Source organism: Hydra vulgaris, chromosome 06 (assembly GCF_038396675.1).
Source record: "Hydra vulgaris chromosome 06, alternate assembly HydraT2T_AEP".
Classification (NCBI taxonomy): Eukaryota; Metazoa; Cnidaria; class Hydrozoa; order Anthoathecata; family Hydridae; genus Hydra; species Hydra vulgaris.
In genome coordinates, this window is record NC_088925.1 from 51,975,612 (window position 1) to 51,998,842 (window position 23,231).

A 23,231-nucleotide genomic window follows, 5' to 3' on the forward strand; every position below is an offset into this window, starting at 1 on the left:
TAGTTTAATACTTGGCAAAACATTATATCACAAAAAAACAAGTAACCTTCTAAATTATTGCTTGTGTTTTAATCTGTAAAACAGCCTTTGTTGATGTTAACTGATTATCAAAAAAATAAAATGGACATTTAAATTGGTCAGTGAAACCATTTGAAAATGGTCATCTGGTATCAATAAATGCATTCTCAAAATTGATGGAGGGGGTGAGGCTAGGACTATTGCTCTCAACATATCTAAAGTTTTCAACAAGTTTGGCATGCTGGTCTTATCCAAAAGCTTGCTTCATATAGTGTATCTGGGAAAGTTTTTGAGATTATCAAATCGTTTCTTCCTAACCGCTTTATTAAAATCACCCTCAAAGGGCAACACTCTTCTTCATTTCCAGTAATTTCTGGGGTACCTCAAGGTTCTATCCTTCCGCCTGTTTTGTTTTTTATCTACATTAATGAGCTTCTTGACAACCTTACATCTAAAGTAGCTCTTTTTGCTGATGACTCAACTTTATACTCCTGTCTTGACAAAAAGTCTTCTCTTTTCGATTGTTTAGAACAGGCAGCCAATCTTAAATGTAGTCTCACTTCTATAACAGATTGGGGCTCACAGTGGCTTGTAAATTTTAACTCCAACAAAACTAAGTTATTTACTGCAAACAACAATCCAATACGGTCAACATTCCCATATAAATGAATGGCAACCTACTTATTCAGTCCTCTTCTTTAAGTCTTCTTGGATTATCGTTTGCTACTTTTCATGGAAACAGTATATACAATCGATTAGCATCCACTAAGTTTACTTCTCTTTATTGTGCTTGCAACAATAAAGAGAAGTAACCTTATTTTTTGTTTTGTTTGTTTAACATTTAATTTCATAGTTTCTACCTTTTAAAAGTTGTGTATTAATTTTAATTAACAATCAAGTAAGAAAAAAAAAACCATGCATATGAATTTCTTTATCTGTATAAATTACCTTAAAAAAACTTGCAGTCAAATAAAATAAAATGTCAAAAATAAGTAATATCAATTTTCAAAAAACTTGTAGAAAAAAAGAAAAATCAACGGATACCTTTTGTTCATCAATGATCCTAAGATTTTTGAATGTATCGTCTCCCAATTCATGCTTTAAAATATCTAGTGTTTTAAACTCTTTATAATGCATAGGTTTGAATGATCTTGTTGTTTTTAATTTAGTGTCAGTGTCTATTGTTCCTCTATTTTCTTTAAATGATTTAGTGAGACTATTATTTTCTTCATAATTGGCTTCAGTATTATCATTTGTTTCCTCAGATATTTTATTAAAAGGCAAAGGAATATCATCAAAGACTTTATTTCCAGCCTCATTTTTCAAAATTTTCACCCTTGGATTTTCACGTGCAAGACGAACATCATTAACTGCTATTAAAAAATATATAAAAATTATTATAAATATATAAAAATATGCTATAAATTATTATAAACCACTAATAATTTTATAAAAATTATTAGGAAATAACATAAAAAGTCAATTTAAATAAAAAAATATTTAAATAAAATTGAATAATATAGCATCCATCTTTTTAGATAGTGGTACACCCTGCTGTGGAAAAAAAACTATACTTCCATGGTACACCACCAAACTGTCGTGGTACACAAATAGACTATATTGAAATATAGTCTATAAAGTAATAGAATTTTTAGATATAATGTAAATAATTTCAAGCTATATACAACCAGTCTAATAAAAACTAACTCTCTATAATCATTCAATCAAACATGGCTATTTTGTTAACTTCAAAGTGAAAAAATCTTGAAGTAAAATTTTATAAGATTTATAGTTTATAAGGTAGCGGGTCATTAAAGCGAATTTTTTCTTTATTCTTTTTTTTTTTCAACAAAACAACCTGGTTTTATCTTTGTTATAAAATGTTGTATTAAATTAACTTTTTATTATCAATTTAAATTAAATTTAAATTTAAATTTTATTTTATTAATCTAAATTTTGTTATTAATTTAAATTAAAATTTTATTAACAATTATTAATTTTATTAATTTAAGTAGATTAAAATATATATTAATTTTTTTTTTTTTTAATATTTTTCAAATAGTTAATGATTGCTAATATAAACCAGTAACTTTTTTGCTTTAATGTTTTTCGCTTTAACAACACTGAACCGTTTATAAGGGTTATAACCTTATAAATGGTTTTTTTAAAGTTAATAAACGTATATAACTGTTTATTTACTTTAAAAAATAAAAAAAAATTTTAAACTTGGTTTTACCGAATTAATTTTTTCAAAATTGTTGTAGTAAATTGTGAATTTAAAAAAATTTATTTTATAAACAACAAAAATCTATTAAATAAACAAAAAAACCTCAGTAAGCAATAAAACTATAAACATTAGTATTAAGTTAAAAAAAAAAACTTTAAAAAATGTTAAAAATAATTGAAAAATTAGAAGAAAATTAAAAATTGTTGAGTTGCAATGAAAATTTTGATTATTTTTTAAAGATTTCTCCATTTTTCATACATTTGCACACAGTGTAAAATATACTAAACCTTACAATACACCTAATAAAACACACTAAAATACACCTTTTAATACACCTTTTTTTTTTTTTTTTTTTTTGTTATTCACCTCCCCAAGGCCGAGAAGGCCACTACAGATGAGGAGGCTACTTAATAGTGGTTATAACCCTCTCTCAACTCTAAAACTCCGAAACACAAACCTTGACGAACAAGGCCGCTGCGCGGAGAAACAAGTTGAGCTAACAGTACCTAACAGTACACCTTACAATACACCTTACAGAACAACTTAAAAAACACTTTACAGAAAACCCTAAAATACACCTTACAGTCACCTTAAAATACACCGTAAATAACACTTTATAATACATTTTAAAACACACATTACAATACACCCTACATTACGCCTGCAATAACACCGTAATTTCTCTTTTTATGATTTTTTTTTTTTAATAAACTTGCTATTAAATTTTATTTGCTGTAAATTAATTCTCCCATAATCTAATAAACAATTTTTTTTTAAACTAGTTTTGAACAAACCTTGGAACCATATATTTATTTTTAATCGATATTTTTATTAACAGTTTGATTTGATTATAAAATTATAAAATTATTAACTATAAAGTTACTTATAAAATCAGCAGAAATTAATGCCAACATATTACTTGACAAAATCACATACTATGTGATTGGTATGGGAACCCCAACAAATGCTTTCAAATTTAAAATCTTCAAAATCCAACATTAAAAGTTTACTTATTACTCAGAACCTAGAAGGACTAGGATAGAAGGACTTGTTATTCAGATAGAAGTACTTGTTATTTAGATAGAAGGACTTGTTATTTACATAGAAGGACTTGTTATTTACATAGAAGGACTTGTTATTTACATAGAAGGACTTATACTTCAGATAAACAGACTTAAGAAACAAGATAAAAAAGACTTAATAAACAACATCTTGAGAACAATTTCTTTTAAAATATAAAATACTTAGTATAATAAATTGTAATATTTTTTGTTTTTCATCTTAAACTTTCCCTTTTTTTGGGACCCGCTGAAAAAAAATTATAAGTTGATACCTAAATATATTAACTAACTAACTATATATATAGTTGATACCTAAATATATACCTAAAAAAATTATAAGTTGATACCTAAATAATTATATTTTTTCCAAGTTAAGTACAAAAGAGATTCAATTAAATAATATTTTATTAAAATGATATACCTAGTGACTCTGGTAACCCTTCAAAACGCTCCTGAATTTCTCTTTTGCTGATTCGTATTGGAGTATAATCATCAGTTTGATCTTTACTTGTTGGAACTTTTTTATTATTAGAACTGAAATGGTGTACCTTAACTAAAGGATCAGCACCAGATCCTGAAACCCATGCATCACCAGACTCATATGTAACTAAATATTAAAAAGAAAACTATATTTTTTTAATTATATTTTTATCCTTTTTTTTTCTTTTTTTTCTAATCATTTATTTGACTCATAATAAGAAAAAATACTAAACCTAAAAATCTATTTTAATCAACTTAATTTTTTCAACTTTCCAGTTTACTTTAATTTTAGCTTAATTTAACTTAAACTTTATCAAATCTAAAACGAACTTAGGTTATATACTGATTCTTTTTAGATCAAGGATAAAATGCTTTAAACTGTCAACAAAATATTCAAAGAATAATGAAAATTTATTGCTGCTCCAAAAAATTCCCTAAGTCGATTTAGCAGCAACTTACTTGCATATTCTAACTAAATTAGTCGATGTATATACTGAAGCCCCCAATAGCTCCCTATTTCCATAGAACATCATCAGTGAGTATCTAATGCTGCATATATATATATATATATATATATATATATATATATATATATATATTATATATATATATATATACATATACATATTCATATATATATATGTATATATATATGTATATATATATAATATATATTAATATATATACATATATATATATATATATATATATATATATATATATATATATATATATATATATATATATATATATATATATATATAATATATATATAATATATATATATGTATATAATATATATATATATATATTTTATATATATAAAATATATATATATAAATTATATATATATATATAATATATATATATATATTATATATATATATTATATACATATATATATATATTATATATATATATAAATATATATATATATATATAAATATATATATTTATATATATACATATTATATACATATATATATATATTATATATATATATATATTATATACATAGGGTAGACCTAGGACACGTTCGCTCACTTTTTTTCTTTAATGTGTAACTTTTTTATTTTTTTTATAGAAAAAGACAAGACCCTAGAATTGACAAGATCCTAGGACACCCGTAAATAGCATTAATAAGTATTCATAATTGGTTTTTAATACATTTTAGGCTGTGTCTAATGGGCCAACGTACCCCACTATTGGGGAGTTACCCCAGGGGTTAAAAATTGAAGCAAATTTAATTTTTACAAATTTCCTACTGCATTATCTTATGTTTTATCTATTTTAATTAAAAACAAATTATAATTGAAATTTGAAGTGTGTTGGACATTAGTATAAAACCCTATCAATACTAAAAATAAACCTAAAGTTTTTGTTTAATTTAATTCTTATTATCCTAACTTTATTTTTACTATTTAAAACATTACAAAACACAAAATCAAATTATCAGAAATGAAAATAAGCTATTTAACAAAAAAAAAATTATTGAGGATTGATTTTAACATATTGCCAACGTGCTCCATTTGTATTGGGCCAATTTGCCTCATCGTAATGTTTAGAGTATAAACCCTTTTATTAAAACTTTGGTCAGATCTTATCAGACCAAAGTATTAGATGTGGAATACCTAACACTTTGGTTTCTTCATATCCTTTTCCAAGAATAAAGCACAACTATTTATACACTTTGGTTTCTTTATATCCTTTTCCAAGAATAAAGCACAACTATTTATAAAGACGTTTTCTTCAAATGAACCTAATGACCACATTCTCTTGTTCCTAAGGAAACAATATAATCTATTACTATTACTCTTGTTTCTAAGGAAACAATTTAATCTATTATAAGACACCCAAATCACCATGGTTTCCGTTGCAAAAATTATTTCTCTCTTTAACAGCTTGTAATACTTTTGCAGCTTTTAGTTTGACAATACTCCTGCTTTTTAATGATATTCTTTGTTTTAAGAATTTTTTTATTGGTCAATATTTTTTCTGACATTAACCACACAACATTCAAATCATCCAAAACAATGTATGTATAAAAACAAAATTAGTTTATTAACTTAAAGTTAAATAAAAATGTATGAATGAAAACAAATTAATTACTTTTTTATTACACAAACATTTTTTATTACACATTTTTTATAACACAAATTTAAAGACTTAATTTGAAATAAATTTAGATTTTTTAAAAAGGCTAAATAGTAAACAACTAAACCTTAAAACTATGCAATATTCCATTGTTTTTTCCTAACATAAAAGTAAAGCCACAGAAACATATTTATCCCAGTAGATAAGAAAAATCTATTAACGATAAAACAAAAGTTTTCTTGTCTGACTTAGCAAACCTCACAGGAAAAAAATTTAGATAAAAAATTGTCTAAACTAACATGGTTGCTTACAGCCTATGATGGTTGCTTGCTTGATGTAAGTAAATTAGTTTAAAAAAAAAGCAATTTTTTATTTTAGATTTTTTAAATCACAATAAAAATCATTGAAAAGAAACTTTGATTTTGAACACCGTAAAACATTCAAAAAATAAAGAAATTACTTAATTTTCCCTTTGATCAAAAGAGAAACTTTATTGGCCATACCTTTTAAGCACCAATATATATATATATATATATATATATATATATATATATATATATATATATATATATATATATATATATATATATATATATATATATATATATATATATATATATATATATATACAGTGCTGGCAAAAAGTCTTGCAACAAGGCACAATTTTACACAAATCAATGTTTCCACGCCATTAGGCTCAGTGTTATTATCTTATATTTTTATTTTTAGGTATAAATATATTTATAAAGACAATTATGTAGCTTAAACAGTTAATTCAGTGAAAATCATGGCTAAGATATGGCAGCTTAGTAAAGAAGAAAAAGCATGCATTCAACGTCTTGCTAAAAGTGGTATGTCTCATGCAGACTTTGCAACAATTTACATGGTTGAACACACTACAAGTTGGCATGTTGTAAAGCAGGTTATCCCCCTGTCTCCTAAAAAGAGGTCTGGACGTCCTAGAGTCACTTCACAGCGTACTGACCTCAGGATGGTAACAATGGTCAAGATGAATCCTTCAATAACCTTCAATGACCTACAGAACAGCATACCAACACTTTCTAATGTCTCAAAGTGCACAATCCATCACAGACTTTCTGCGGAATTAAACTTACCTGCACAAAGGCCATTTAAGAAGCCATTAGTAACTGAAAAGATGAGAAAAAAGCGCATTGAGTTCTGCAAGAAGCATCAAGATTGGACAGAAGAGCAGTGGACACAGGTGATGTTCAGTGATGAGTCCATGTTTCGTCAGTTTTCTGATGTTAAGCTTTTTGTTCGTCGACCTACTAGTTCTAATCCTACCAATCCTAAATACACATGCAAAACTGTGAAGCATTCACCTTCTGTAATGGTGTGGAGTTGTTTTTCTGCTCATGGCCTCGGAGATTTATACTTTTTGCCCAAAGGAAAAACTATGAATGCAAAAAAGTACCTCAACGTTTTGGATGAATCTCTAATCAATTTCATGATTATTCATCAGTGCACAATTTTTCAACATGATTCAGCACCATGCCACACTGCGAAGTTATAACCACTATTAAGTAGCCTCCTCATCTGTAGTGGCCTTCTTGGCCTTGAGGAGGTGAATACCAAAAAAAAAAAAAAAAAAAGTGTCATCTAGCTATTTTTTTTCCATTTGGTATGCAGTGTCAGAAATAATGAAAGAGATAAAAAAGATGTTGAAAAATCCCAAATGAACGAAACATTGATGTTACAAACAGGTTACATAACTTGGATAGAGTTTATAATATCACAAATTGTCAATTTAAAAATGGTAAAAAACTGATCCTTCAAGAATTGCATTAATTCTATCGCGATTAAATTGAGACACGCTTGAAGATAATAATAATAAAAAAAATCAGATCACACAATCAGATTTCATCGCAAGGATTATCTCATTAACCACAAAATCCACTGGGTGTTACAGATCCAATATCTGAAACAGCCCATAATAAACAAGAAACTTAAGAGGTTTTTTTGTCTAAAAAAAAAAGGTGAAAAGAGTCATGGTTATTATATACAGTTTGACTGTAAGTATATTTAAATTGAAGAAAAAATAATAACTTTTTAGTAACATAATATGGACAAAATCATTTTTGACTATGCAATTTTGAGACATGAAATTAAATGTAAACAATTAAAAAAAAAAAAAGTTACTTTATTTATTAAAATGTTTACATATTTTGTGTTGAAAAGATGTTTTTAACACAAAAGAATTGAAAAGACTTTGGAAATATATATTTTATCTCTCTCTTTCTCTTTATATATATATATATATATATATATATATATATATATATATATATATATATATATATATATATATATATATATATATATATATATATATATATATATATATATATATATATATATATATATATATATATATATATATATATATATTTATATATATATATATATATATATATATATATATATATATATATATATATATATATATATATATATATATATATATATATATATATATACAGTGCTTTAAAAAAAATAGATGCAGTAAAAAATTGAGTACATAAACTTTTTCAAAACATCGTAAAATCCCATCCATATTTCCTAAAGACTTAAATTTTTTTTTTGAATGACAGGAAAATTATTTCTCTACAACTAAAATGTTAATAACAAGTTCATATACAGTTACTTTTTTTTAATAATTTACTTTTTTTAAAGGAATACAAAAAATATACTGGAAAAGATTGTAAAAAAAAATAGGCGCACAAGCCTTTTAATTGACTTCCATTCTACTTTTTTGTCAACCCAACTGTTATTATTAATTATTTTATTAATTTACATGTTAGTTTGACAACTTCCCATAAAAAGATAAAATTACTTATGATTAGTTTAGTTGCAATTAAAGCCTTTTAAAATATTTTGATAAGACTTAATAGTAAACATACATAGAAATGGGTCAAAAAGCAGTAAGCAAAGCAACAAATTGGCAAATAATAGATATGAAGGACGGCTCAATGATCAGAGATAGAGAAATAGCAAGAAAATAAAAACTTTAAGAGATTTGTGTCAGACACTTTAAAGACATTTCTTTTTTTCTTTGTTATTCACCTCCTCAAGGCAGAGAAGGCCACTACAGATGAGGAGGCTACTTAATAGTGGTTATAACCCTCTCTCAACTCTATAACTCCGAAACACGAACCTTGACGAACAAGGCCGCTGTGCGAAGAAACAAGTTGAGCACGGTACTACCAGGGACGTGGTGGGGATCGAACTTGGAACCTCTCGCTTATAAAGCGAACACGTTACCATTACACCACTACCGCACTATTTAAAACAACAGGTGGCATCAAACGCCATGCAGGAACAGGAAGGTTAAAAATAACTTTTGAACGCGAAAATAGTCATATATTTTGTAAAGTAATTGTGAACTCACCAACGTATTTAAAGAAAACTGTGGAAAACATATTTCGTCAAACACAGTTAGAAACATTTTATTAAGGAAAAAATTTGGTGTTTACGCAGCTGTTAGAATACCTATGTTGACCACCAGAGATCGGCTCACAAGATTTAGGTGGTGTAAGTAGAGAATTACATGGTCTTTGGCAAAGTGGAAGCAAGCAATTTTTAGTGATGAAAGTAACTTTCAAGTAATAAATAGAAAAAGTAAAGCTCTTGTTAAAAGATTTAAATTGGAAAAGTATAATAATCACTATGTTGTACCAAGGTTGCATAGTGGTGGTGGCAGTGTTGGTATTTGGGGCTGCTTTAATTTCAATGGAGTAGGAGTGTGTAACATTTATACAGGTCAAATCAACCAACATACATATATAGAGACACTAGAGAACTGCATGGTTCAATCAGTGGACATGCTGATTGATTGAAACAAATGGTGGCAATTTCAACAAGATTTGGCTCCTGCCCACACAACTGAAACAGTAAAAGCATAGATGAAAGAAAACAAAATAAATATAATGCCCTGGCCAGCTCGATCACCAGATTTGAATCCAATAGAATCTATTTGGGCTTGGATGGACAAAGAATTATTAAAGGTGCAAATACAACCTATAAATAGCCTAAAGCAAGAATAAGATAACATTCGGAGAAGAGTTCTAAACAAAATCTGCAACAGTCTTGTAAAATCGGTGAAAAAAAGATATGCTGCTTGCAAAAAAATCTTGTGGGGGATATTTTAAATACTAGCTTAGATGTTACTTTTGTTGCTATAATTTTTTATATATTGCAGTTTTTTATTGATATTTTTTGTTTGATAACATTTTTATATACAATTTTATGTTTTAGTATGCCATCCAATATGCAAGATTTGTTTAAAAAAGATTTTTCAAGCAAACAAAATAAAAAATTTTCAATAGCTAATTTAATTTTTATTCTATGGTAATTTAAATATGCTTTAAGCAACAAAATTTTACTGCGCCTATATTTTTCGAAAGCACTGTATATACAGTTGCACGCTTTGTGCGATCATCAGATGTTACCATTTAAAAAAAGATGTTAAGAAAAGAAAGATGTTAACATCTGATGATCGCATAAAGCATGAAACTCTGAGTTATGTTACAAATTTAATTGTATTTTACTATTATTCTAATATTATATTATATATATATATATATATATATATATATATATATATATATATATATATATATATATATATATATATATATATATATATATATATATATATACATATATAAATGCAGTATTAGATGCACACTGATGATATCATACTAAAAGATATTTATATATTCTTTTATAAACCAAAAACTAAATAAATAAAGCAGACGTGCAGAGAAAAAATTGAGCAAAGTACTACCAGGAGCATGGCAGGGGAACAAACTAGATACTTATTGCTTAAAATCTAAACACTCTACACCACTACAGCATATTGATACACCACATTATGAGTTATATTATTGTGGCTTAAAGTAGTATTCTTTATTTGTAACAATTCTAACAACTACAAAAATTTGTAAGTTAAAAAAAAAAATAGTGACAAATAAAGTATAATTTTTTTATTTTTAATGTTTATTATAACTACAACATACCATTCTCAAATCCACTCCCACTTGCGCTTTCTGCTTCATCAATGCTTATAGCTTCTAGTGTGCTTTTTAATTTAAATGGGCGCTCACCATCTAACTTATCATCTGTAAATTCATTTTGTAAACCCGAATCATAATCGTCAACAGAGCGCTTTTCGACATTGTCAAAAAAATCCTTTAGCTTTTCAAAAGAGTCTTTCTCTTTGTCAGCATATCTTTTGTCTAATCTCTGTTCTTTGATATCATCTGGTGAAACTTTAGGTGTTTGAAGTAAAGCTTGAAAAACTTCATCATTTGTAGTAAGCTTTGATAAAGGGATATTGTCTTTTGCTAACTCTATTGGTTTTTGCGCATTTAAATTAATATAATCATCGTCTAAAACTCGCTTTTGACGCTTTAGAATTGTGTCTTTTAAGAGTGTATCTATAAAAAGTTAAGCTTATAAATTATAGTTATAAAATATAATATCCAAAAAAACTTCATCCTGAAGAAAGCTTTTTTAAAGAACTTAATAGAATATTAATAACATAACTTACAATCAACAGCAATTACTTGAACACAGAAAAGCAGCAGAGCATTAGTAAATAATCTACAAACAATTTATTTGACAGCTTAAATATATTGGTTCTTCATTAAGAATATTTCAAACTAATATACACAACATAAAATAATTAATTATTTTAACTGTATAAAAAAAAACTTAATACCTTAAAAAATTTTTGAAATAAGATTTCCTCAAAATTTAAAAAATTAAAGTTAACGTTTATAAAGTTTTTTTTATTGTTTTGAAAGCTAGAATTTATACATAATATCAATTCCTGTCATTTTAAAACTGACCTATATTCCACAATACTCTTACATTATAATTGATTAAAAGTATTTTTAATAATTTTATTTTATAATTAAAATATATAAAAATATATTAAATTGAATATATAGCTATTATATGTAATATTAAAAAGTTTTAAACTTTTTAGTATTAAAATATTCAAATGAAATAAAAATAAATACAAAAGCTACAAAATAAAATTTCTAAATAATAAATATATCATAAAATAGAAATATATATAATTACATACAATAATATATGTTGATATGTAATTATCCTTTATACATATTACAACTTTAGAAAAACACTTTAGAAATATCATAATAATATTGACCATCTTCATCATTCAAGATGAAGATGGACACTTTTATTAAAGTATTTCTAAAGTGTATTTCTAAAGACACTTATATCATATTTAATCATAGTAAAACTGACCATTTTGTCATTATAAAACTGACCAATAATTCATGATACACTTATACTATATTTGATTAAAAATATTTTCATTAATTTTATTTTTATTTGTATTTAATTGAAAACTAATTGTAGTACATAAAAATTATTATAAATATAAAAAACTTAAACATGTCATCTTATTAATTGTCTTTAAATAATATTTGAACACAGCCAAGAAACTGAATGGTCAGCTGAAAAGAGATTTTTTGAAGAGTTCATTTAAACTTTTGAGATGAGGAAAATAATTTCTAATATTCTTAACAGGCTTTCAAAGATTTGAACTGTATTTAAAGCTGTGTATATTGATTGCTAAAGTAGATCAAAAGATTTTTTATCTGGATCTCTGCAATCTGTCTTACAATTGCTTTGAGAAACTAGTATCCATACTTGGTTGGTTCCATTAGGTTGTCTTTGATGCAAAAAACTTTGATTTTTTAAACTTATGTTTTTATATTATTTTAGTTCATTGCAAAGATTAAAAAAAAAAAGTAATTTAAATAATATTTGTTATAAATATAAAAAAACTAAAATATACATATTACAGTTTGCTTTTCATAACTTAAAATATAAATGTTTTTATTTAGTTTTTAATTGAGAATTTAGAATTAAAGTATTTAATTTTGTATCTGAACTTGATCAAATTTATTTTTAACTTAATCTCTGGTGAATATAAAACTCAGTAAACTTGATAAACAAAGCCATATAAAAACTAAAATTCGGTGAATAAAGCAGCTACGTGCAAAAATACTTAAGCAAGGTACTACCAAGGGCATGGTGTTAATAAAACTCATTACTTCTTGCTTAAAAGCTAAACACTCTATATCATACATCACATATTAATTATAATAAAATTGTATTTCTACATTGATACACCACATTATATTAACATTTTTCCATTTTTTCATGCTCTCTGTTTACTTGTGATTAATAAAACTATTATGACTAACTATAAAATACATGCAAGTATAAATTTTAAATGACTCAGTCTCATACAGCAAGGCTAAAACAATGTGACCAATTAACAAATAAAGAAATTTGAAAATGACAGAATAAAATTATTTTTTTTACAGGACTAATATTACTTAACTGTTGTTTTTTAACATTGCAAAATATTATATTTAATATTAAGAACATTACAATGAATAAAAAATAAAGCATTTAAACTAAAACTGTTAAAATTCAAAGATCATAAGATAAACTTTAAAGAGAGATATTTACGTGAAAAGAATGTGTTTACATGAGAAAAGTGTTTTTGTAGTGTTTGTTTTTGTGTGTTTTTGTAGATTATGTACTTTTGTAAATTAATTAGAGTTAAAAACATTTATTTTATCTCTTCCATTTCAGGAAAATAAAGTTAATTTGTATACTTTTAAAATGTCAGTAGTGCATAACCTTAAATAACAGTTTATAATAATTTCTTCTACACAAAACTTATGTTTTTTAGACTTCACTAATAAACTCGCTTGCATTGTCTGTATTCTATTCCCACAATAGAAAATTTCACACTTCTTTAAGTCAAGTGTAGGAGTTAAAAGTGATTTTATAATGAATTAATAAATTAATAATATTTAGTATACTCTATACCACATTTTTACCATACATTATGTGTTAATCTACATAGCTGCTTGACTAGATAAATATCATATAGCAGCCACTCACATGGAAATTTCAAATTATACTAATTTCAAACAAAACATATTATCATTTCTAAAGTTATAATATGTATAAAGAATTTTATATCTCAATTATTTTTATGTTGCATTTTAATTTACCTGGTAATTTATAGATATTATATTTAGAATGGTACGATGGATTTTATTTTAGCTGACATTTTACACAATCCAACTTTAGAGTATGCACAACACATTGTGAAATTGAACACCTAATCATTTGTAAATTTAGTCATGTCATGTTTCATTAGTGACGAGCACAACATGCTGTTTTAGATATCTTTATAATCACAAGTGTTTTATTTTAGCTGACATTCTGAAATGTCAGCTAATATAAAACACTTCTTTTTTTCAAACCAACAGAGATCACGCAACCATTAACATTAGAGTGGACCAGTTCTACTAAAGAATTATGTTATAAATTAAATTATTTAAATACTATAACCAATAATGTGTGTTCAAATTGAAATTCATCTATTAAGAAACCACACATTCCACTAAGTGGACCATAAGATTTTGAGTAATTAACTTAAACAAAAAGATGAAACAGGAGTTTTTGTTTATGGAAACAACAAAAAAAGACATGTTGACTCCTTCCCATGAGTAGCATCCCACTTTTTTAGGCTGGATTGCAAAAAATTATATTAACCACCTAAATTAAATGTAACTTGAATTGCATAGCCAACTTTTCTAATACTCAAGAAATTTACACAGTATATAATATAGGGTTAACCTTATATTGCTTACTGTGTATTTAAACTAACAAACTATCAAACTCTCTCTCTCTGTATATATATATATATATATATATATATATATATATATATATATATATATATATATATATATATATATATATATATATATATATATATATATATATATATATATATATATATATATATATATATATATCACTCATTTTTATTAGTTTATTAAACTTAAGAAAATGTATTATTTGTCAATACTTTTGTTTCCATTTCATTCTTATGTCAATTCTTAATCTTATCAGGCTTTTTTATTTAAATCTATTTTATTTTTAGTATGAAAGTCACAAAAGACCATCAAGTTTCTTCAGACCATTTGTTCTTTAGTGGATGCACTGGAGCAGAGGTAGCAAAAAGACTTAAATTCCTCAAAGAACTGTCTATAACAATTTGAAATGTTTAAAGGAGACAGGCAGCACCCAAGACTAGCCTAGAAGTGGAAGACCACCGACATCAAATAGCAAAATTATTATCAAAAAAGTGAGTGATAGAATTCGTCGAAATCCAAAGAGGTCGATGAGAAAAATGGCAAATGATTTGCAAATAGGTTATGAATCCCTGAGAAAAATATGCAAGGATAAACTAAAACTTATCCCATACAAGATCCAAAAAGCTCATTTTCTCACAGACAATATGAAGAAAGTAAGAATGGAAAGATGCAAGCTTTTGCTCAAACGTTTTTCTTTGGCGCGCCACTCAGGAATTGTTTTCACTGATAAATGTTTATTCAATGTTGAAGCTTTCTTAAAACATCAAAATGATCGAATATTGTCCAGAAGTATCAGTGATGCAAACATGAAGGGTAGAATCGCTTCTCGTTCAGGACATCCGCAATCCGTTATGGTTTTTGGAGGGATAACTTTGGATGGCAAAACTTTGTTAGTTTTTGTAGATTCTGGAGTTAAAATTAACAGTCAAAACTATTTAAATGATGTCTTTATAAAAGATGTACTTCCATGGTCTCAATCACACTTTGGTACAAAGCCCTGGACATTTCAACAGGATTCAGCTCCTGCCCACAAGGCAAAAATTATTTAAGGGTGGTGCAAAAACAATTTTCCAGATTTTATCAGCGCCCAAGAATGGCCTCCCTACTCGCCAGATCTCAACCCATTGGATTATTCCATGTGGTCAGTTTTGAAGACCAAGGCATGTTCTATCCCTCATAGGAATTTAGACCCTTTGCGCCGAGCACTTCAGAAGGAATGAAATAATCTTTCTCCAGAATTCCTGCATGCCACAGTCAATGATTTCCCCAAGAGCTTAGGGCCTGTATCAAAGCTAAAGACGGTTATTTTGAAATCTAATATTGTAATGTGATTGTTAGTTGTTAGAATAAAGTTTATTATATATATATATATATATATATATATATATATATATATATATATATATATATATATATATATATATATATATATATATATAAATTGCATAGTGCAAATTAAAGGCAATAATTAGTTACTTGCTTTAAGAGATGTTATGTAAAGTGATTAGTCAGCTTTTTTAAATGATTTCATCAAAAGTGTCAGTGTTTTGGTAGTGGTAAAAAGAAAATTTGCCAATTTTATAAATTCTGTTTTAAACTTTAATTTAAAAAAAAAAGAGAGAATATAGGCTTATCTTAAAAATACTAACTCTTGCTGTTTGATATCTATATCATTACAAAAAGTTATTTTGAAACATATGGTTGAATTTTATGTTAAAATATTTAATTTTATGTTTGTGCCTTTAAAACAACAAGGATTATTTTTTTTCTTTTAAAGACTATTTGTATTGCTTATGTTGCAGTAAGAAAAACTAATTAATTAACCTTTAAGCAGAAAATTAAGTACAAATTTAACAATAGAAATTTAGAAAAATTTAAGTAGAAATTTAATTATCTAAAACTATTTGAAGCGCTGTTTAAATATTCTTAACTTTCAATGCAGTCTATTAGAAAGATAAAAATATTTGAATAAAGCTTTTTTTTATAGACGAATCCTATAAATTTTCATGGTTCTTCAAAGAGATTAACAGATTTTCAAAGAACTCTATTTCAAGGAACTGTTTTCCTGTAGATCAACCTGATCCTGTAGATCAACCAAAACTGAAGTCAGTAATCTATTGGGTGAATCTGATGAAGACTTTATTACATCAGAGTCAGAATAAGAATATGGTACTTCAGAATGGGATAGTGATACTTCAGATAGTAATGAACAACAAGCACCACAGTTATCAACTAATACACATCAACTATTACTGCAACCACCACAACCACAATACCAACCACAGCAAAAAAAAAATGTTATTTGGAAAATTTAAAAAGATGATAACATTCAGCGAATAAACCTTCTATTTCACAGTGAAGATGAAAAAGATAATAATAATGGCATCTCAGATGAACCAATATCATATGTAAGAAGATTTCTAACCGAAGAACTTCTTCTAGAGATTGTTGATGCGTCTAATAAAAATGCCTTACAAATAAATATAGAGAATATGATACATTTGGACAAAAACTAATGTGATCAATTTATTGGCATTTTGTATTTGATGAATATTGTGAAGCTCCAATCAAAATGCATGTACTGGAGCAATGAGTTGTACTTTAAAAAAAGTTGCTCCTGTGATGACATTGAACTGATTTGAAAAAACAAAGTTATTTATTAATTGTAATGATGACAGACAGCATTCAGAAAACTATAACAACAAGCTTTACAAGATACGACCAATCATTAATATGTTGAAGGAATTTTTATTTAGCCTGAAACGTGATGAAACTCTGTGTATTGATGAACAGATTGTTTCTTTCATAGGAAGATCTTTGTTAATCCTCATAAGCCAAAAAAAGTTACATATTTTGTATTTTAGCTATTGTTGTCTATCTTAGCTAATTTTAAGTTACATTCTGGTTCAATTGATATTTGTAAAGAATAGCCTGATTTAAAAGCATCTGGAACTATTGGGATGCACCTGTCAGCCAATGTACCAAGGCATAAATAGCACAAGCTGTTTTTTGATATTGGCACATTGGGTTTGAACTGGTGAAAACAATTTACCACCAAGGCATAGTAAGCACTAACACAGTGCGTACAAACAGGCTCCCAAAATATTAAGATGCCTATTGATGGTGAATTAAAAAAAGAAGAGAGAGGATCAACACCCATTAGGGTTACCACAGTTTTTAATGTTGAGCTTTACGCTGTCAAATGGTTCGATAACAGGGTTGTTGCATTGTTAACAAGTTATGAGACGGTGAATCCAATAACCATTTTTAACCGCTGGGACAGAAAAACCAAGAGAATGGCTCAAGATAAACAACTATCTATTGTTACCACATACAACACATATATGGGTGGGGTAGAACTTCTTGATGGCATGTTGAGTCTGTATAGGATCCATATTCGATCCAAAAAGGGTTATTACAAATTCATTTAGCATTTTTTTTGATTTGATTGTAGTACAAGCATGGATACTCTATTGTATCAAAGGATACTCTATTGTAGGGATATGAAAAAGTTATAAGTTTTAAAGAAAGATATAGTTTAATTGCGCATATTTAAATGCTTAGTTCAGTCGGACAAGCAGTAGACGAGGATGACCATCTTCATAGACTGAAGAAGAGGAGGGTCCTGCTGCAAATATACCCACTAGGAAATATAATAATAGTCATTTTGCTTCTTTTGTTGACTAAAAAGGACGTTGTAAATATCCAGGCTGCACTGGAATAACGAAAGTTTTTTGTGATAAGTGTAAAGTTCATTTATGCCTTACATCTACTTCAAACTGTTTTCGAAAGTTTCATGAGTAATCCATGACAACTAAATTCTGTAACAATTGTTGTTATTTTGTTTTTATTTACAGCTTGTTGGAATTAAAATAATGGTTAAGCTTGTAAAAAATTTCTTACTCTGAAAGCTGTTGATTTTCTTGTTTTAACCAAGAGCTGTAACTAAATGTTAAGTAAATTTGATTTTTAATTACAATTATTATGTAGTTATTTGTATTTTGGAATTTGTTCACGCAGCACTTGTTGTTGGTTGGATTGCAAGAAGAAAAAAAATGGACCACCCTAATAAACGTAACCTTTGTCATACAATGCCGTGTCGCAGTCGTAGCGCACTTGCCTCAGAAACAAAGGATCCATGGTTCAAACCCCACCTCTGGGCAAGTTTTGAGATATCGGTTTGGAAGGAGGCGTGAACTTCCAATTAAATGCTCATCCGCGGTGCTCTGTGATAAGACCGTAAGGACTTCTTGGGGCACCTAAATAAAATAAAAATATATATAATGGCACAAGGAATGTTGCGTAATATCTCATCAAAAATCTAGTTAACAGGATTATTCGCTACGATGGTAAATAAGACTAACGATCTTAAAGTTAAGACTAATCTTGAACAACTTATTGTGGATGTGGATGACAGTTTAAAAATTAACGAAGATTTCATTGGCCTTCATTCAATGGAAATTCCTGATGTTAATTTAAAATTCCCAAGGAAGAAAAAACGTTTTGCTAGAATCAAAGGTTATTATACTGCTAATACCACATACTATCCTGAAACAATGAAGGGAATGTATCGATAGATTTATTGCAAAGCTCTTGATAACCCAGCTGAAACTAATAATTCTTTTTGATCAGCAAGATAGGATTTTATACTGAAACAGAGATTGTACTTAAAAAACCTGATGTCGTTTTTGAAGTATTTAAAAATTTTTCATAAAAGATGAACTGCTTCCTTAATTGCAAAATCTTAGGTTCAGCTTAAAAGAAACAGTAATAAATACAAACAAAAATAGTTTCATTTTTCACAAAACCTAAGTGCGGGTGAAAAGCACTTTATGCCAAAAACGGTTATTTTGGCGAAGCGTCTCATGATTAAGCCTGAAACTAATTAAGCAAACGAAAAATAATTTTCTGCTTTAAAACGCTTGAAAACGTATTTCAATCAACAACTATTAGCAAGCGCTTGAATCATATTATGTTACGATATATTCATATTATGTTACGTAATATTCATAAAGTTAAGACTCGGGCAATCGGCAAATGAAGTTGCAAAAGAGTTCGTTGATTAGAAAGAAACACAATGAGACATTTTTTGACGTTTCTCCAGATAGAATATTCAATATCAATATTAGCAAACTCACTTGAATGTAAAAAGTTTTTGAAATACCTTTTTCTTTTTTGTCTTTCAAATCAAGTAGAATATAAAGTAATCTCCTTTATTAAATATTGCAAGCAAAATAATAAGGTTTTATTCTGATTCACCCTCAAAAGATTTGTCTTCTTAAACAGTATATCCCTATCCCCACACTCTCCTCATAAAACTTGCGCATAAAAATCTTAAATGACTTCCAAATGAAAAAATATATATATATTACCGAAAAAACAGTTTTTTTGCACTTGTGTAAGTGCAAAAAAACTGCAGACTTATGGTTTATGGCCTAAGTAGTGCAAACACGTGCAAGAAGCGACAAAAGTCTTGTTATTAGTTATTGCAAAAAAATCAACGCAAAATTTTTTATTATTATGATTATCGGTATGAGTTGTGACAATTTTGAAAAGTTTTTAATAAATTTCATATTTTAGTTATAAAAAAAATTTGGCCTTTCTTTCGTTTTTTTTTTTACCGCCAATTTTGGAAACCAAAATGAACTGCAAAAACGGTTATTTTTTTTTGACATTCTTTATTGTAATTTTTTTAATATCAAAAAACCTATAAATGAATGAGTGAGTGCTGCGTAACTTGTTACTTACAAGCACTTGGAGCCAGTGTTTTTAAAACTGTTTGGTGCACTAGATCCAGTTTATAGTTATGAAGATTTGCGTTTAGGCAAGTTGTTATTGCTATTTCAATCTTATACAGGTGCAGATTGAATACTACTGCAGCTTAAATGCCAAAGCATTTTACCTTTACAAACTTTACATGTATGCAGAGTTGAAAATTCCTGTTATAAAAATTGCTACATGCACAAGACTCGCACAAAGCCATGCGAGGTCATTGTAACTTGATTTATCATCTCATCAAGTCATTTTTTCTTGACTATATCAGTATTAGACTCAGTATCGTCAAAATATTTTGAAAAAGATCTTTTCTAATCTAAATTTTAAGGCTCATTCAAAAACCTTCATTCAAACACCTTCATTTAAACACCTTCAGATATATTAAACCTGAAAACTTGTTAGGACCATGAGTCTCGTGATAAATACAAACCAATAAAACAAAAACACGTTACTAGTAAAACTTTCAAAAATTACAGGCACCATAACATTTAAACACATAATACTAACTAATAATACTATAAGAGAACTTCAAACGTGTCCTATGTAAAAAACGTTCTATGTAAAAGGTGTCCTATGTAAAGCATTATGTAAAATCTTTGATTGACTTCAGTTTAAAGCCTCAAAAAGTGACTTAGCGTGTCAAAATAAAGAATAATGGATGACAAGTATTTAATTTTACCAACTATATCAAAGTGTTTTATTTGATTTTACTTTTTTTACACTTTACCAATCAGAAAGCATCTTTTTTATATCTCATCTAAGTAACTTGATTTAAAAAAAAGTTTTATCGGTTTTATAACAGTCACAATTTTGTACAAAATCTTTTAGAATGTTCTTATATTTTAGTACTATTTATTTTTTTATTTTTTTCTTTTTGTTGATTTCTTGAAACTATGGAACATTTATTTCTAATAAATTAAGTATTTTCTGCTATTTTTACTGAATTATTTCGTTTTTATTATTTTGAATTAAAAGATTATTATAAATTAATTTATGTGAATAAAAATCTTTTTTAGGTTCATGTATTGTGAGAAAAAATGCTACATTTAAACACCATCTAATTATTTTAGATAAAAATGAACAACAAGACACGTAAGCCTACTTTCTCTACAAAACGCTTCTTTATCTTCTGGAGCTTTTAATTTATATTTTAGGTTAGATTAAATTTATTTTTTAGATTATCTTATATTATTTTAAAGTATTGTAAAGTTGTTAAAAAAACATTTAGTCTACGTAAGATACCGAAGAAATTGTACTGCGAGACATCTGATAGCCATCTCTTAGGTTAGACACGTTTGTTTGGTCACCAATGACAAGTTTTGTCATTGTAAATGACAAAACTTTAGTAAGACATCCGAGTTCCATTAATTAAGTTTTTCAAAGTTCAGATAGAGCCATCTTCATGTGAACGTTTCAACTGTTATTACTTGTTATTGTCATTGTAAGCGTTTTAAAAATTTTAATGCATTAACAAAAGTTTTTAATTTTACATCTTTAAATTGCCTTAAAAGTTGCAAAGTAACTAATAACATAAGTTATGAGGCAAAGCATATATTTATCGTTCTGTAATAAATAATAATAATTTTGAAAATAATAAAAAATTAAAAACCTGAAACTCATATTCCTCATTATGTATGCAATCAAACCAATTTATCATCCAATCAAATCATTATCAGCTATAATAAAAAGTTATTTGATCTAAATATTATTTTATTTATAAAATATACTTAAAAAAGCTAAGTTTTCACGCAAAGAGCTCAATTAGTTCCTTGCTAATATCAATGCTGATTTATTTTAGTATGCAGCTACAAGATGAAAAGCTGAAAAATTTTCTGCAGCAACAGACCGAATATTTTTTTTGCATGCATCAGTAATTGTGCAAGTCGCACTTTTTGTTCTCAAAACCCCAAATTTTTTTTCCAAAATTTTTTTACTTATCAAATTAATTTTTTTTTTTTTTTTTTTTTTTGTTCAATTCGTTTTGCATCTGACTTCCAAATATATAATTTTTAAGTTTGAATTATAACAAAAAAAAAACTTGCGATTTTTAATTTTATATCTATATATTTTATTTTTTTGTATATTTTTAACTTTTGATAGTGCGTACACTTGCACGGCGCATTCACTGCGTCTTTTGCACAATTGTGCAAAAGAGCGTGTTAGCTACATGTTTGATTTGCCAGCCGCAAACCTGCAAGCAGCTAGCTGATATCAGCTATACAATGATAATAATAGATTTTATTACGTTTTTATTAATTTAAATGAAAGATAATTTAACAAATTTAGTCAAAGATCATTTGATGTACGCAATATTGATATGCAGAATAGATATAAGCCGCATTGCATTTTGGAAACAGTTTGTTTTTTTTCCATTCATAAATAACAGTTATTGTTGTTCCTGAGCATACAACTTTTTCCTTTTGAAGTGTATGTGCTTCTTTTATGTTTAGCTAGCTTTTTACGAATTTACGATCTCGTATAAGTGTCTGTTTAGAAAATGAAAAATTGAGTTTGAAATAAAAAATGAGAATATGAATAAGCTTTTTATGAGAAGTGATACTTGTTTATGATATAGGAACCATAACTAAAAAACTAAACAGTTTTTTTTCTTGAGAATGGTCCAAGTTTGATGGCTAAAACTCCAGCAAGTATCATAAAACTTAAAACTTACACGGTAATTGAGCTTGTAAACCATATATCGGATGCTTTAAGTAAATATTATTATTCATTAGAAGTTTTTATTGAATTATTCAAAGCATTTGACACCGTTTATCGTAAAATCTTTTAAAAAAAAAAATTAGAAATCTATGTAGTAAAAAAAAACCCATT

At 26.9% G+C, this 23,231-nt stretch overlaps 1 protein-coding gene across 5 annotated transcripts in view; it reads right to left on the reverse strand.

The window, feature by feature from the left end:
- Nucleotides 1–22,224, reverse strand: part of LOC101240296 (uncharacterized) — a 44,474-nt gene extending 22,250 nt beyond the window's left edge. For 2 of the 5 annotated variants that reach the window (XM_065800429.1, XM_065800427.1), the window contains exons 1-5: nt 18,531–18,793; nt 11,453–11,505; nt 10,920–11,339; nt 3,728–3,913; nt 1,063–1,391 (exon numbers count right to left, since the gene is read on the reverse strand). In XM_065800429.1, coding sequence (XP_065656501.1) covers nt 1,063–1,391; nt 3,728–3,913; nt 10,920–11,339; nt 11,453–11,505; nt 18,531–18,715 — 1,173 coding nt within the window. In that variant the 5' untranslated portion in view covers nt 18,716–18,793. Of the gene's footprint in view, nt 1–1,062; nt 1,392–3,727; nt 3,914–10,919; nt 11,340–11,452; nt 11,506–18,530; nt 18,794–22,011 lie in introns of those variants that run through there. The other 3 variants (XM_065800431.1, XM_065800430.1, XM_065800428.1) reach the window with 3 other exon arrangements.
- Nucleotides 22,225–23,231: the final 1,007 nt, after the last annotated feature.